General features: G+C 36.9%; 1 protein-coding gene across 1 annotated transcript in view; it reads left to right on the top strand.

Moving 5' to 3' along the window:
* LOC110106290 overlaps positions 1–14,706 on the top strand; it is an 89,325-nt gene extending 74,619 nt beyond the window's left edge. The window contains exons 22-25 of the mRNA XM_020836139.2: positions 6,793–6,961; positions 7,993–8,075; positions 8,154–8,230; positions 14,082–14,706. Of these exons, the coding sequence (XP_020691798.1) occupies positions 6,793–6,961; positions 7,993–8,075; positions 8,154–8,230; positions 14,082–14,253 (501 nt within the window). The 3' untranslated portion in view covers positions 14,254–14,706. The remainder of the gene's footprint in view (positions 1–6,792; positions 6,962–7,992; positions 8,076–8,153; positions 8,231–14,081) is intronic.
* Positions 14,707–15,296: the final 590 nt, after the last annotated feature.

Below are 15,296 nucleotides of genomic sequence, written 5' to 3' on the forward strand. Positions count from 1 at the left end.
CTTTCCAGCTGATGCCCCCATCAGAAGGTTTTCGATTCCGCATGTGCTCCGATCTTTATGTCAAGCCCTTGAATCCAAAATCTAAGAATGCCTCACGAGGTTGCTAAAAGTGTTCAAACAGCTCTACAATAGCATTGATCTACATGCTAAGATATATTCCGCATGTGCTTCGATCTTCGAGATTTGATAATGCTTTGGGTATTTGTTAAAAGTGCTCAAACACTCTGACAATAGTCACGTCAATAGGGAATTTAAACTGAAGAGAACTATTTAATCTTCAAAATCCCCTCAAAATTCTAAAGTCATTCAATCAAAACTTAAACTCAAATCCTGTTAAGAATTTAAATCTTTATAATGAAATATGTCAACACAAATTTAAAACCAAAATTCATCCACACTATGTAATGGTTTTGCGAGGATGATGAATTAAAGAATAACTTCAACTCACAAAGAGCAGATGTTTGACTGAGTGTATTACTACGAATTTATGGAGCCCATAGAAGGACTGTAAGATAAAGTTCAAATGTTTGAAGGATGCCATTGGTCTTCATAATGCGTTGAGCATTTTTATGTGAGTAATGAATGAGGTAATTAAACCCTTTTTTGGAAAGTTTTGGATGTTTATTTTTGTAACATTCTGATTTTTGGCCCTTCACTTAGTGGACATTCCAGTCACCATAAGCCTATTCTTGTTGCATTATGGGACAAGTTGTATCTCAACTTATCTAGATATGAATTTGTAGTGGATAATGTGCACTTCTTGGGTTATAAAATCAGTGCTGATGGCATCAAAGTAAACCCAACCAAGGTATAACAATCCAAACTTTGTCGAAATTGACCTCTATGACCGACATCAAGAGCTTCCATGGTCTTGCAATTTTTTATCGCCATTTTCTTCACAAATTCAGTACCTTTATGGGCCTGCTCACCAACTATTGGAAAAAGAAAACCTTTAATTGGGATGCTTCTGAATGGCAAAGCCTTAGTGAAATTAAATAGAAGTTACACTCTTCTTCTGTTTTAGCACTCCCCAATTTTTATAAACCCTTCCAAGTAGAGAATGATGCCTCGGCCATGGGATAAGGGCTATGTTATCTCAACATGGGAGATCATTTGAAAATTTCAATAAAAAGGTAACTATAACTCGGCATAGATGGCCCACTTATGAACAAGAACTTTGCACTATTATTAGAGCATTAAAACAATGGAAACATTACCTCCATTGAGACCAACAATCGCCAATCTTTGTAATTCTTAAACTTGCAATGGACTCTCAATTGCATGCATGCACGATGGGTAATATTTCTGTAAAATTTCACATTCATCCTCAACCACAAAGCCAATAAAGCCAGTAGTTCGAATTGTGTGGCTGATGCCCTTAGTAGACGCGAAAGTCTATTTGTCTCTTTACATACTAGCTACTCATTCATGGAAGGATTGCGGGAACTTTATGCTATAGCAAATGATTTCTTGAACAAGTGGGAGCAGCGCACCAATCAATATACATTTAGACTGTTTCATAAAACAAGCCTATTTATTTAAGGGGAATCAGTTGTGCATCTCCAACACTTCTCTTTGGCAGCAGCTGATAAAAAACATGCACAATGATGGTTTAGCTGTCCACATGTATTGTGTCAAGACAAAAAAAAGCTGCAATCATGCATCTTTTTGCCAAATTGCATCACTATGCTTGTTACTATACTGGGAAGTGCCTCATTTGTCAAATGTACAAAGGAGGCTCATCGAACACAGGGCTTTATGCTCCTTTGCTGATTTCTGAATCTATTTGGGAAGGTCATAATCTAGATTTTATGTTAGGCCTCCCACGAACTAAGCGCGGGTTCTAATTCCATGATGGTGGTCATTGATCACTCTCAAATATGGCACTCTTTGTAGGATGTAAGATAATATTTGATGCCATTAACATTATCGACTTTTCTTTGGTGTCATCGTTTGGCTTTCTGGCTTTCAACAAAGTTTAACATCCAATTGAGTTAAATTTATCAGTTGTTTTTAGCATGAGTTATAGAAGCGACTCCAAACAAACCCCGACTGGGTTTCGTTTATCATTTGTAAATAGGTGGACAAACAGAGGATGTCAATCATACACTTAGCAACATGGTTTGTTGTCTTGCTGGTGATCATCCTAAATTGTGGGACAAAATTCTTTGTTGAGTTGAATTTGTATTTAACTTTGACTAATCTATCGATGGTAGCATTACCTTTCAACATTAGTTACAACAAGGTTCTTAATCATATTGTGGATCTTGCAGTCTTGCCTAGAAGTCAGAGTAAACTATCACCCGATATAGCCACCAACTTCGAAAGCATGTTCTTGGATTTAAAACAAGCTCTTTACAGCAAACAGTAGTTACAAGTGGCATGTAGCTCTGCACCGACACTCCAAAACTTTCATTGAGGGCTACCTTGTTATGATTCACTTTTGTGAAGAGCATTTTCATGTGGGTGCGTATTCCAAGTTGGGACCCTAGAAGTTGGGATCCTTCTCGAGAGCTAAATGAGTTACTGATAAAGTTTATGTCATTAAGCTTCCATTTGAACTAAATATCTCTTTGTACTTTCAACATTTTGGACATCTATGCTTACCTCCCATTGAACAATGGAGTCACAAAAATCGCTGAATCTGAGTCGAGTTCTCCTGGAGAAGAGGAGAATTGATGCAATTTGGTGCTCTTCACACCAAATTAGAAAGCTAAACTATATACTTTCTTCTTTTTCTTTCTATTACTCTATTTTAATAGCTCAATTTCATAGTTATTGTTAAATTTGTCAGCCTTAATAATGACTACTTATTATGGCCTGTCACTGATGTGGATGTCGAAAAATGTAGTATAAACACCTTTGAGTGGTAACATTTTATGACTTATTGCTTGTTGAATAATACTATTTTGATTTCTAGCTGGAGCTTTCATCCAGTATTAATTATAAACTTCATTCACTCTTATCAGGCTGACAAATGAGGGTTTGGATACTGTCAATTTTTATCTCGTTTCTATCTAAATAGTATTTAGGTTAGATTAAAACTTGTTTGTTGTGATGGATGCCAAATATTCAATTCCTAGTGTAGCGCTTCGTGAGAGAAGCTAGATCTATTGCGGTCCCACCAACACTAACAATAACCCAACAAGGAATTGATAGGGGGTAATCTCATCAGAGGCAAGATGAAATGATCTATCCCACCAAAAAAAAAAGAGAGAAAAATGAAAGGAATAATACTTTTTTTTTCTCTTCTCTGGTTTGGGGGTTGTCAATAAAATTGAAATTGGAATTGGAGAATGGTGACAATCATGATAGGATTTTTGGTGGTAGAGCATAGATCTTAGTGATTCTGTTCGTAGTGTCAGCAGCTATGGTATATGTCTATTGTGCCAAGATTAAGCATGCAACTTCGTTCTAACACCAAGATGAAGGTAACAACAAAATGATTTAGGGCTTGCAACGTTGATGATTTTAAGGAAAGGTAATAACATTGATGGCATTAAAAGGCAAGGTTTATAGTTATGATGGTTGAAGTAAGGCTATAGTGATGATAGATGGTAAGGTTCTTGAGATAATTGCATGATTAATGTGAGGGAAAGACAGGTGATCGGTGGGAACATGTGACTCAATGGGTGATGACATGAGGACAGGTTGAGTTTTGTTGAAATTGAGTCAGGTGTTTGATTGGAACTCTTGGTTCCAAATGGATTATCTAAATATACCTGATTGGGCCTACTACATGTAATGGGGTTTTAATTAATGATGGTCTGGTGTGAGTGTTGGGTTTTGATAGTGCTGGTGGAGGTTGGGAGTAATTACCCTTACTCAAGCAACTGTGAATTAGATTAGATCCTTCGGCTTTTGGCTTAGGGCCTCTTGATGGGGCTAATGATAGAGATTTTGGTTATTTTCAGCCATGATGAAGCAGTATGGGAGTGTTTTCTAGCCCTTATGCACCTTATGTTGGGTTGCTAGTGAATGATTGTGGGAGGCAGGTGATACTAGTCCAACTGTGAGGTGGGTTAATGTGGACATTAGCATTTATTTCATGTCATAATCTGGCCCGGAAGCATGAAATTTTTAAGTCGGGAATATATTAATTAGAATATAATAACTATATATATATATATATATATATATATAAACATCCAACATACATGCCATAGTTTTTACTAGTTACAACATCTATAAAGCATAAATATTATAACCTATTGCTTCAATTGTACGTGAACTCTTTTTACTCATTCAAACCATAAGATCATTTCCTATATATATATATATAAGTATGCAAGTTCAAACAATTTGCATATAATTAATGTAGTCTACATTGCTCCAATTTAATCTCTAGACTAGACAAAATTGTTCCAAAATAATCCCTTTTAACTAAATTAGGATCAATTTTATATAATCGATGTACTAAATTTGGATCAATTTTATATTGCAATTACTACATGAGGGGCTATTTTTGATCAATTTTGTATAGTTGAGGGATGAAGTTGAGACGATGTGATACATTGAAAACCAAATTAGTCACACATGAATAGTCTGGGCCTCTAGGGGATATTTTGATCAAATTTTAAAATATCTCAAGTGAAATTTAATTACCTTTAACTTAAAGCAAAATTCATCCACCTTTTGCAACTATTTGGCGAGGGTGATGAACTCAAGAATAATTTTAGCTCATAATGAGCAAATTTCCAGTTAAGAATATTGTTAAGATTCATTTTCAAATAATTTCCTGGCAGTAAGGACGTGACATTTTTCCTCTAATCGATGGCTTGGCCCAATGGCTCCATGTGATAAATGGTTATGACTGGTCTTCTAATAAGTGGTTTAGTCCAATGGCTCTACATAGAACTCGTGGCTTGGCCCAACGGCTCCACGTGATAAACAGTTATGACCGAGGCCCTCTAACCCGGTGGCTTGGCCTAACGACTCCACTATATTACAGTCATAGCTAAAGCTAGTAAGTTCGCCAATAAGTAATTCACTTGAGTAATGAATCATAAGGTATAATTGATAGGGCACAAAATTCTTTATTAGCTAAGGTTGATTTGAATTTGTCCTTTATACAAACATTCACCTTAGGTCAACAAGGTACCCTTATATGAAATAACTCATGACTGTTGATAAAGATCTTTTTGGTCAGGTTGGATCCATTACCTCATCTTACTAAGTAGACTTTGGAATATGATAACTCGAGACGACGAAACTTTGTGATCTTGATCGGGTTAATCATCGTTTCCCCAACCATCCACTTTAAGTGCACAATGATAAATTCCTAATTCTAATTCTAAATATTTAATATCTACTTAATGAGTAGCCTTATGCAAGAGTTTTTTCTCATCACCAGGAGTGATAATTAATTATAGGGCTTTCGCCTATAGGAAACTAAAGCTTAAATCTTAAAGTTATTGCATATGAGGGTGAAATCTTATCTCTAATCAATCTGCCTTCTAAAAATTACCCCCATTACATAATTTGTTAAAACTTTTCCAGAATATATGCGGAAAGGCTAGGGCATTGGAAGTCAAATTTTTGGAGCCTACAAAATTTTATTTGAGGCCATTATTGTTCATGAGTTTGAGAACTCTCCGATCATTATTGTTCCTCTCTAACTCTTGCAGATGGAAATACATGTGCCCTAACTTGAATTGATGTCTTCTTCATCACATATTGATTTAATCCATCCATGACTATCACATTAGATTATTATATAAACTTCTACGAAGTGGAGTTCATGTTTACCATTGATGTTATTTAAATGTGACTATGAAGAAAAGGTATGATGTGCTGTTTTGCTTAGATCCAAAGCATGTAGCTTCTTATTTGTTCAGTTTGTACATGTTGAAGATTAAAAAAATGTTCATGATGCAGTTCATCTAGCTCCTCTAATATCTTTGCCAAAATTCCAACAAAAAAGGTTTTTGTATAACTCGAAGAGGAGTTTTGTTGTTTCCAAGAGAATCGATTCAACATAGGAAATTAAATTTATGTTATTTTAGGATTTATTTCTGTTATTTCCTTAAAATGAAGATTTTTGGATTTATTTTAGTTGAAATTAAAATATATTATCCTTTTCGACAAAATTATTTTTGAATTAGTATTATTTAGGATTAAATTTAATAATACATGATCTATATTTATAACCCTATTATATAAATATTATTTCTACCCCTGTATTTTGGATATAAGCTGGTAAATGACTTGAAAATTGTCTTCCTCTCATATCCTTTCTCTCTCTTTCTATTGGTGGAGTCCAGTGCTCTTCCCCTCCTCTCTTTGATGCTCAAGTATTGCATTGTTATCACACTATACTATTTGTAAAACTAGGACCAAACTTTATGGTTCACCAAATTAATTTTTTTCTCATGCTGTAAAATGAGTGATTTGGACAATCTCCTTCACATTCATAAAGGTAGTTTATATTCCTGAAAGTTGTCTACTTCGGATGTTTATATATTTGTTCTCTAGGCATTTGGCACTAAATTGGAAATTTTCGATTGAGTATTTGGGATATAATTGTGGTGTTTAAGTTTTATTGCTTGTGTAGTGTTTCTTTAGGATTAGTAGTTGGGATTTTACCTTGCATTTTTCTATTTGTTCAATCTTCATTTAAAAAGAGTTGTTGCTGTGCCCTTCTTTTCTGACTGAAGGCTACGACTCATCCTCCGAAAGTGCTGGTCTGAGGTTGAATACTGCAAAAAAGAGGATTGCTTGGAAGTCTTGGATGCAATAGTATCTATGAATTTACTTTTTTATATCTCATTTTTCTTATTTTATTTTGTGTAGGACTGGACATGGTCTGTGGGCTGCAGTCCTCTATCAATCACCTCTCAGGGCTGGCATCTTTCACTGTTCCAGACTGATGCAATTGCTCGGAGCTATATCATCACTGCTCTCGAGGAGTCCATACAGACTGTTAATGGTGTTATTCATCGCCTAGTACTTGAGCAAACAAGTATCCTCTTTTTGCATCAGTTACATAGTATTAGCTCGTGAAAAGTATTAGTTACATACGTCATTTTATTCAAATGTCTACTCTTTGGCGATAACTTTGAGCAAATTATTTAAGAAAGTAAAATTGTAATCGCAAGTGATATTTTGCTGATATTGATTAGGCGATATGATGCCAGACTTGGAGCGATGTTAATGTTTCCTTTGTTGTGATTGGAGGTCATGTGTCAAATCACAAAAGCAATCTTTTTGCAATACTGGGTTCTAGGATTAAAATTGTCTACATTTAACTCTTTCCCAGATCTCACATTATCAGGAGCCTCATGCATTTAGTAACTCTTTAGTCGTATGACAACTGAATTTTTTAGATTACATAATTCTCCAAATTTACATTGTGAGGATGGCTTCATTTTAGTTGGGTTTCTTTGATTCAGGTATTTTACTATAATGGCCTTTTAACTTCAATATCATATGAATCAAGGTGAATCCAATTCTACCATTTTTGTTAATTGACCACAAGTAATTGTTGAACTCTCCTCCACAATCAAGAAATCTGATGATCATAATAAGCCTACAAGTTTCCAAATTGACCATTACATGAAGGATCAGTACAAGCCTCTGTTACGTACGTGTCAAATTGCTAGCTGATGAAATAAAATAAGCCTGCAATATATTTTCACAACATCGGATATTTATTTCTTAGTAGTTTTTTATGGCATTGAATTGATTTGATTGACTATTAAGCTATAAAATTACCCTCTAAGCAACTTTCCGTAATCTTGTTACAGTGACATAATATCATGCTAATTTCAACCTCAATCTTGATGTGGTAGGCCATGCAATTATTTCTTGGAACGTTTTTATAAATTATTCAATGTTGAATACATGTGGTCTTCATATAGGTGTAATGCTTGATGTCAAGGGAAATGCATCAATTTTCTGTACTCGGATTGTAATATTTTTAGTTGTCGTGAGAGCTATCTCCATTCTTAGATTTATGATCATTGAAATTTTTTTACCTTGACAAAAAATAAGCTGCACAAGGTTTTAGGTTATTCAAATCTCAGGAGCGAACAATGGTGGACAAATACAACTCAGTTGTTAGTTTATGGAGAAGAGTAAGTAGAATTAGCTATAACAATGTATTTAGCCCCTTTGTTGCTGCTTAATCCTATTTTCTTGTTTCTTTTCTGTAGATTGCAACTATATCTAGTGGGATGCGGTATGGTGATGCAATGAAACTTTTACATTTGCTTGAGAATTCTTCGAAAGGGTTAGTCTATTGTTTCCTATGTTTTAGTTTGATCAATTTTTCTTTTGAAGTATTCTTAGCTTATTACACTTTTATTCGGGCTTTGCTGAACTTCATTTGCTGATTATAGTGAATGTAAATTCTTTGCTCATTTGTTAATGATATTGGCACTCCATGTTCCAACCTATTTTCCAGTGCTCTGTTATTTAATTTTCTTTCTTTATCAAATTCCTCCCCTCCCCAATTCCCTATTACCTGTACCACCACACTGAAGTATTGATGTAGAATGAGAAGGGAAAAAAGGGGACATTTGAGATTTGAATTTCTTGCTTTAATTGAAATCAAAATATTAGGAAAAATTAGGGATTTGTGGAGAAAAAGGGAAAGAAGGTGGCCGGCTGTTTGGTGAGACTGGACTCATCCTGTAGCTGACGGGTACTACGTTGCCCTTCACCAAGGGACTTCAGGCGACGAGCCCGGACACATACTGCAGCTGGTGGAAGCTATGAATTCCTCCCATAGGAATCTCACCCAAGATTCTTCTCAAAGAACACAAGTGCAAACACAAAATTTTATTAATCATCCAACATTACATTACACAAGCAAGGGCCTCTATATATAGGCCTAAGAAACTAAAACTAGACACATGCCCCTAGGGCTTACATAAGACGACCCTCTTAAGTAAGGGTAAAAACGAAAAATTCATAATAAAAATAAAAATTACAAATAACAAATTAAGATAAGGTGGAATGATCTCGGCCGTCGATTGTCGTCTCCTCCTTTGAAAATCTTCATGATCCGATGTCCGCATCAAGTATATTCTAAATGCTTATCCCTTTTTACTTTTTGTACTTAGGTACCATAATTTTTGGGTAAGTGTTATGCTCCATCTTACTTAAAGATCCATCAAGGCTCCTTTGATAAAGCTGACCTCAAATAGTTAGGATAAGACTTGATGAAGATGATTGAACTATATTGTGATCACCAATTTCACTACAGCATGAGGAGTATATTTGTATATTCCTTCTCAGGTGCATAATAGGTATCTAATAGGTTACAAACTTACAATGGGTGAAATCGCATATTGAGGACCTCAACAACGAAGACGTGTCCAGGAATACCGTCGCTAGTTTGACAAAGCTATTTGAAGTGAGGCGCTTGTTAGGGAAATGCCCTGGATCCATGTAGACTTTTGCAGGCTAGGAGGGCTCGACCTTCATGCAAGAAGTGCACTTTTGACACAACTTGTCGTCATCCCAGGTAACGAGTCATCATTGGACTTCACATACTTAGCTGCAAGGAGGGGTCATCCCCATAAGACTCAAGTTCGCCTCCTTACACTCAGCCAACCATAGAGTAAACTATTCTCACAACTCAAGAAGACTCACCCGTGCATTAGGTAGCCCTAAACTCAATCTAAAAGGTTGTCATCATCGCCAAAGGATTCATTAGCAAAAGTCTTTTCTATTTAATCCATCAATGAACTCGCTTGTGTCCACATGTCTGTGAGCACTCGACACTAGGGGGCTTGCCCTTGGATGGAATTGGACCATAAAACAATGGTTATTCCCAGTGGCAATTAGAGCATGAAACGTGTCATAGGATTGGGTCCCACTTACTATTATATTTTGTGTCCTTTAACCTTCCCCAGAGAAAAAATGATTCATATAGCCGACTTCACGTAATAGGATAAAAGCTTGATGTTGTAATCATCATCGTTGTTGTTGTTGGTGTAATCTTTCATGCATGCCTCAGAGGGTAAACAATCATATTTTAGATCTTCTAAATATTTCTAGTGATACTACTGAGCTATTGAAATACTTTACCCCCAAAAATCTTCTTTCCATACTCATGATAGGTTTTTGGGTTCCAATCTCTTGAGCTTGCCTGCTAGTAAGATTGGACGGACAAATTTAGATTCAACATTCTAAAGGGTGTTGTGAACATAGCTTGACAAACAAGCCAACCCTGAGCCATTTGTGAACGTGGAAAACCTAGACCACTCCACTCATTGTGATCTTATGGAAATAGAGGAATGGTTAACAAAAATGATCCAAGATGACATGGGAGGGCATGCACCGTGGGAGAACACACCTAAGAGATCTTCTGACTCAGCTGTTTGCCATAGAAGGTAGGGAAGTAGGTTACTGACCCTGATGATCAATCCAGATCCCACTCATGTAATGCCGAGTGATGAATAATTTGTCACCTTGACACGCAAGAAGGACTGAGCTTGAATTGATTAATGTTTTTTCTAGGGAAATAGCAAATGCGAGGCTGCCTCTAAAATTCAAGATGCCTCATTTGGAGTTTTACAGGGGCAGGAGACCCAACAGACCACTTTGCTAAACTTGAGTTCATAAAGTTGTTGAACATTAATGATGCTTTGAAATGTCGACTTATCTTTGAGATTCTTTAGGGGTTGATGCTTAGGTGGTTCAGTCTCTTGCCCGCATGAGTGGTCACCTCTTTTGCATAATTTAGAAAGATATTTGTACCCAATTTGTGAGCCCCCAGAAGCCTCAAAAGAATTTGCAAGATCTCCTTAGGATGCGACAGGAACCCGATAAGTCGCTATGAAGTTTCATTTTGAGGTTCCATAGTGAGATGCTCGAGGTGAAAGAGCTAGAGCCTACCACCTCCTAGGCTGCTTTGACATTTAGACTAATGTAAGGTACGTTCCAGTATGCACTTGGCTTGCAACAATCAAGTTGGTTGTGTTGTTGGAGCTCGCCAACAACCATGTTAACATAGTGGAGCATAACCGAGTTGTTGAGTCTTATTCATCCATCTTATGAGAGCTTTCCATTAAGAGAGATCGACAACATAGAAGGGAGCAAGAGGGAAGTTTCCCAAAAGATTGAAGAGCTGGTAGGAGTCTGGTAGGAGTCCAATGATACAACAAGATCATCTTATCCTAGAGTATCAAAGAGCAAATATGTGGGTGAGGCCACTTAGAATCACTAGAATGTCCATGTTGAAGGTGGAGGATCTTCCTTACACCACTCGTCCTTACCAAGGAGAAAGTATGCACTGTTCGCCCAACTATCATGCAATCACCCTTTCCGAGTATTAATGGCTAAGCTAGTAGAGACCGTCCATAACAAGTAGTTTTTTTAACCGCACAATGCCTATGAATGCGAGTGCAAAAATTAGGGATACATCAAGGTACTGCTCATTCTACAAAGATCACAACCATGACACTGAGGAGTTCACTGCCTCCACAGACTAGTTGAAATTTCATCAAGGTGGGAAGCTAAAGGAGCTCATACTTTCCGACCCTAGTTAGAGCCCATATAAGGCCCTAATGGAGAGCAATGGGAACAATCTCATCCTTGCTCGAGCAGTGCCTGTCATTATAGGAGGAGAACGAGCTGAGCCTTCCACAGTGGCCGAGATGCTTCAAGTAGGTGAAGTCGACTCAGCATCCACTTCGTGGGTGGCAATGGTTGGCGTTGCCCTAGTCACTATATGTGAAGAAAATAAGTCTTCTGGAGGGAACCCTTAAAATGATATAGTGGTCGTGATTACTTCTATCATTAACTACCAAATCTATAGTATATTGATTGACACAGGGAGTTCCATCAACAACATTTTAAATCAATTTTTGATGAATAAATCTTGCTTCCCAGCTTACCCCTATTATAAGCCCCTTATATGGTTGCACAAGTGAGCGCAGAAAAATAGGAGTACTTGCCCTACTTGTTACGTGAGGTGGTCAACTCTGCTTCTACTGAGGTTGTCGCGACCTCAATGGAGGTTACCTCCTCAGTAACTATTGTCTCTATTAGACGTCCCCTAGGGACTTTTGCCTCGTCAGACGTCAGTCACAGAGTCAAGGGTGTGTCCTCAAAATTCTAGGAGAGTGTCATCTTCCTCTGATTTTCCTCTATCACATCCCCAATAGCAGGATCCAGGGGGTTCATAGCTTCTGTCAGGGACATGACGGTCACCTTTGCTCCACTTTCACCTTCGTCGTCGAGTAATGGGGAACAAGCCTAGTAGATCCTTGCTCAGTTTGGGGACCCATCTCAGCGTCCTTCGTCTTCTTTCCCCTGGAAAGGAGAATTGCAACCATTCTCACAAGCTTTGCACTCGACATTGCTAACTTGGTAGGGACCATTTTATCCGCAGTGCATAGAGGTTCAACTAAATATTCACAAGTGTAAGGACCTCAAGCATTGATTGATTCTTATATTAGCCAAATATGAGTGGCGTCACAATACTATCATCTTGAGAAATCTGCATGACAATCGATGCTACAACAAAAATAAGGCAGTAACCTTGCATTTACTTTCCTTTAATTGTTTGGTAGCTACAATAAATGCTCTTCATTTATTCAATTGTAATTTTTTGCTACTCGCCCTCTAAAGGTTCAAGTGGAGAATTGTATGTATACTCACATATGCATTTTCAGATATATAATAGCTAGCTATGAGGTTACAATTGGCGAACTCTCACCTTGTGGACCTTGGCAACAAAACTCGCCTAGGGGTGCCATCTCCAACTCGATAAAGCTATACAACAGGAGTAGCTTCTCAAGTAAACACCATAGGTTCACACATAATATCGCAAGATGAGAGGACTCGTCGCTCCTGCGAGAATACACTTTGGACACAACTCGCTCTTATTATAGGTGGCGAGTCATCAGTGGACTCCACATACTTAGCTGTAGGGAAGGGTCGTCCCAAGAAGACTCGAAGTTCTCCCCCTCACACTCAATTGGCTACAAAATCCACTATCCTGCAACTTAAGAAAAGTCACCCCCTGCATTGAATCGATCCCCAGACTGCATCCAAAAGGTCGTTGGAGCTATCGAAGGACTAGTCAACAACAGTCCTTTTTGTTTTAATCCATTAGCAAACTCGCCTTCATCCACATTCCTGTGAGCACTCAGCACCAAGGGACTCACCTCTCGATAGAGTTGGACCAAAAAATAATGGCTATTTCTAGTGTCCATCAGGGCATGACAGTGTCCTTGGTAGTTCATATTGGAACAATGGCTATTTTCAGTGCTTATCAGAGCATGACTCGCACCCTTGGCATTTCATATTGGGTCCCATTTACTTTTGTATTTTTTATCCTTTTTTGGTGTAACTATCTCTATTGGCCTTGGATTCTAATAAATAAATAATGAAGAGACGCATTTTGAATATCTTCTTACTTTCTAAAGATACGATTGAGTTAATGAAATACTTTCCCCCAAAAGTTTCTTCTTTTTATACTCACCATGGGTTCTTTGATTCCGACATCTTGAGCTTGCTTGCTTGTAAGGTTGGGTATCACCCACACATAAGTTTGAATTCAACAATATCCTAAATTGGTTTGTATTCCTGGGAGTAATTTCACATTAATTGCAGTCACCTATTTTACCTTAAATGCTTAGCTGCTTATGACACTTTTGGTCAATTTAGCTCCCTGTGCTATTACAAGCAACGCTTTTATTTGGTGAGGTTGTTTCTGTTAGTTACTAGTTCCATGCCCGCAAAAGATTTCGACTACAAACCTACTCATCATGCATCACAAACAACATTGGCTTAATTTGCCTTCTATTTGGGAAACTCTCTTTCCCTCTCATTTACTAATCCTTCCTGTTCTATGGACTCGATCCTCTCCAATTATCAATTAACATTGTAATTAGAGAGATAAAGTTGGCTAATCAAATCCATCTTGGATGTTTGAGATTTTTATTTTTTTTATTTTTTCAAAGCAAAATGATTAAAAAAACATGCCGATGCATGCACAAGCAATCTGTATTAATCACAACAATCCAAAGATTGATTGGCTGCAGATATCTTTACCTCTGTAATTGGAGGTCTGAATCCTTGTTCTTTACCGTAGTAAATGAATCTTCCAATTGTTTCTTCTGCAGGTTTGCAGACCATGTGAACACCACCATTGCTTTGTTGCATCCAGTACACTGTACTCGTCAAAGGAAAGTTGATATAGTACTAGACCTGACTACAATTCCTGCATTTCTGGTTGTTTTTGCGATTCTCTGGTTTGTGCTTAGACCCAGGCGGCAGAAACCGAAGATCAATTGAAGCTTCATTGGCTAAACTAGCACAAACTGGTACCTGGAGATGTAGATGTATAGAAGGAATTTAGTGAAGAAAGCAAGCTTATGATCTTTCAGACTTCGCTGTATTTCTCTACATACTAACGTCTAAATTTGATGCTTATAGAAAGTTCTGAATAAATGCTTTAGCAAAATGCAATTATATGCTTCATTAAGATTCAATGGACTTCATTTTTTTTTAGTACTATCCGTTACTTTCCAGTAAAATGTTGACGGAAGCCTTTTTGTAATTCCTTATAATTTGTATTTTTAAGGTAGCGGCCCCCATTACTGTGACATTATAAATGTTACCCTTTTTTTGACCGAAAGGGTAAAATTTGTGTTCTAAACATTTTTGCAAAGTGATTAGTTAGGAGAACATTGTCATTTCATCCCTTTACAAGGGCATCAGTGATTAAATTTCTGTCCGTTTAGCCTTTTTCTGATCTTTTACGACACAATCATCCATGAAATGCATGCAACTGTTTCTTTTGCTTGGTACATCAATCTTTGAGCAATTTTGTATATGTTTGGTCTTAAAGAAGTTTTATTTAAGGCTTCGATTGGACTGGCCTTATTATTGTTTCTTAAAGCAGCTTTTAAAATATAAAAATTAAAATCTTTGTGCTAAAATGTCGCTTTAAGAAGTAGAAACAAAGTCATCCCAAATAAAGCCTCAATTTCATTTTCCATTGAATGTTTAAATACGCCGCAAATAATTATATTCTACCTCTTTTTTTTTGTTGAAAATTGCAGTAATAATAGTCAATTTCATCTCTTTTTTAATGTTTTAAAAAACTATAGGATATGATACTTCCTAATGATATTTTTTGTACTTAATAAAAATCTCCAAATGCTTAATTACACATTATTAGATGGTTGAACAATTCATGTGTAGCAAATCATTTTGCAATATCTGTAATTAAACATTTGTGTAATCAAAGGAAATAAACTGGATTACCAGAAAGTGTCGGTGCTATTTTTCAATGGATTCTCTGGTAAATAATTTTGCTGGACCAGTGATTAGAT

This window comes from Dendrobium catenatum, unplaced genomic scaffold (assembly GCF_001605985.2).
Source record: "Dendrobium catenatum unplaced genomic scaffold, ASM160598v2 fragScaff_scaffold_1021, whole genome shotgun sequence".
NCBI classification, from domain to species: domain Eukaryota; kingdom Viridiplantae; phylum Streptophyta; class Magnoliopsida; order Asparagales; family Orchidaceae; genus Dendrobium; species Dendrobium catenatum.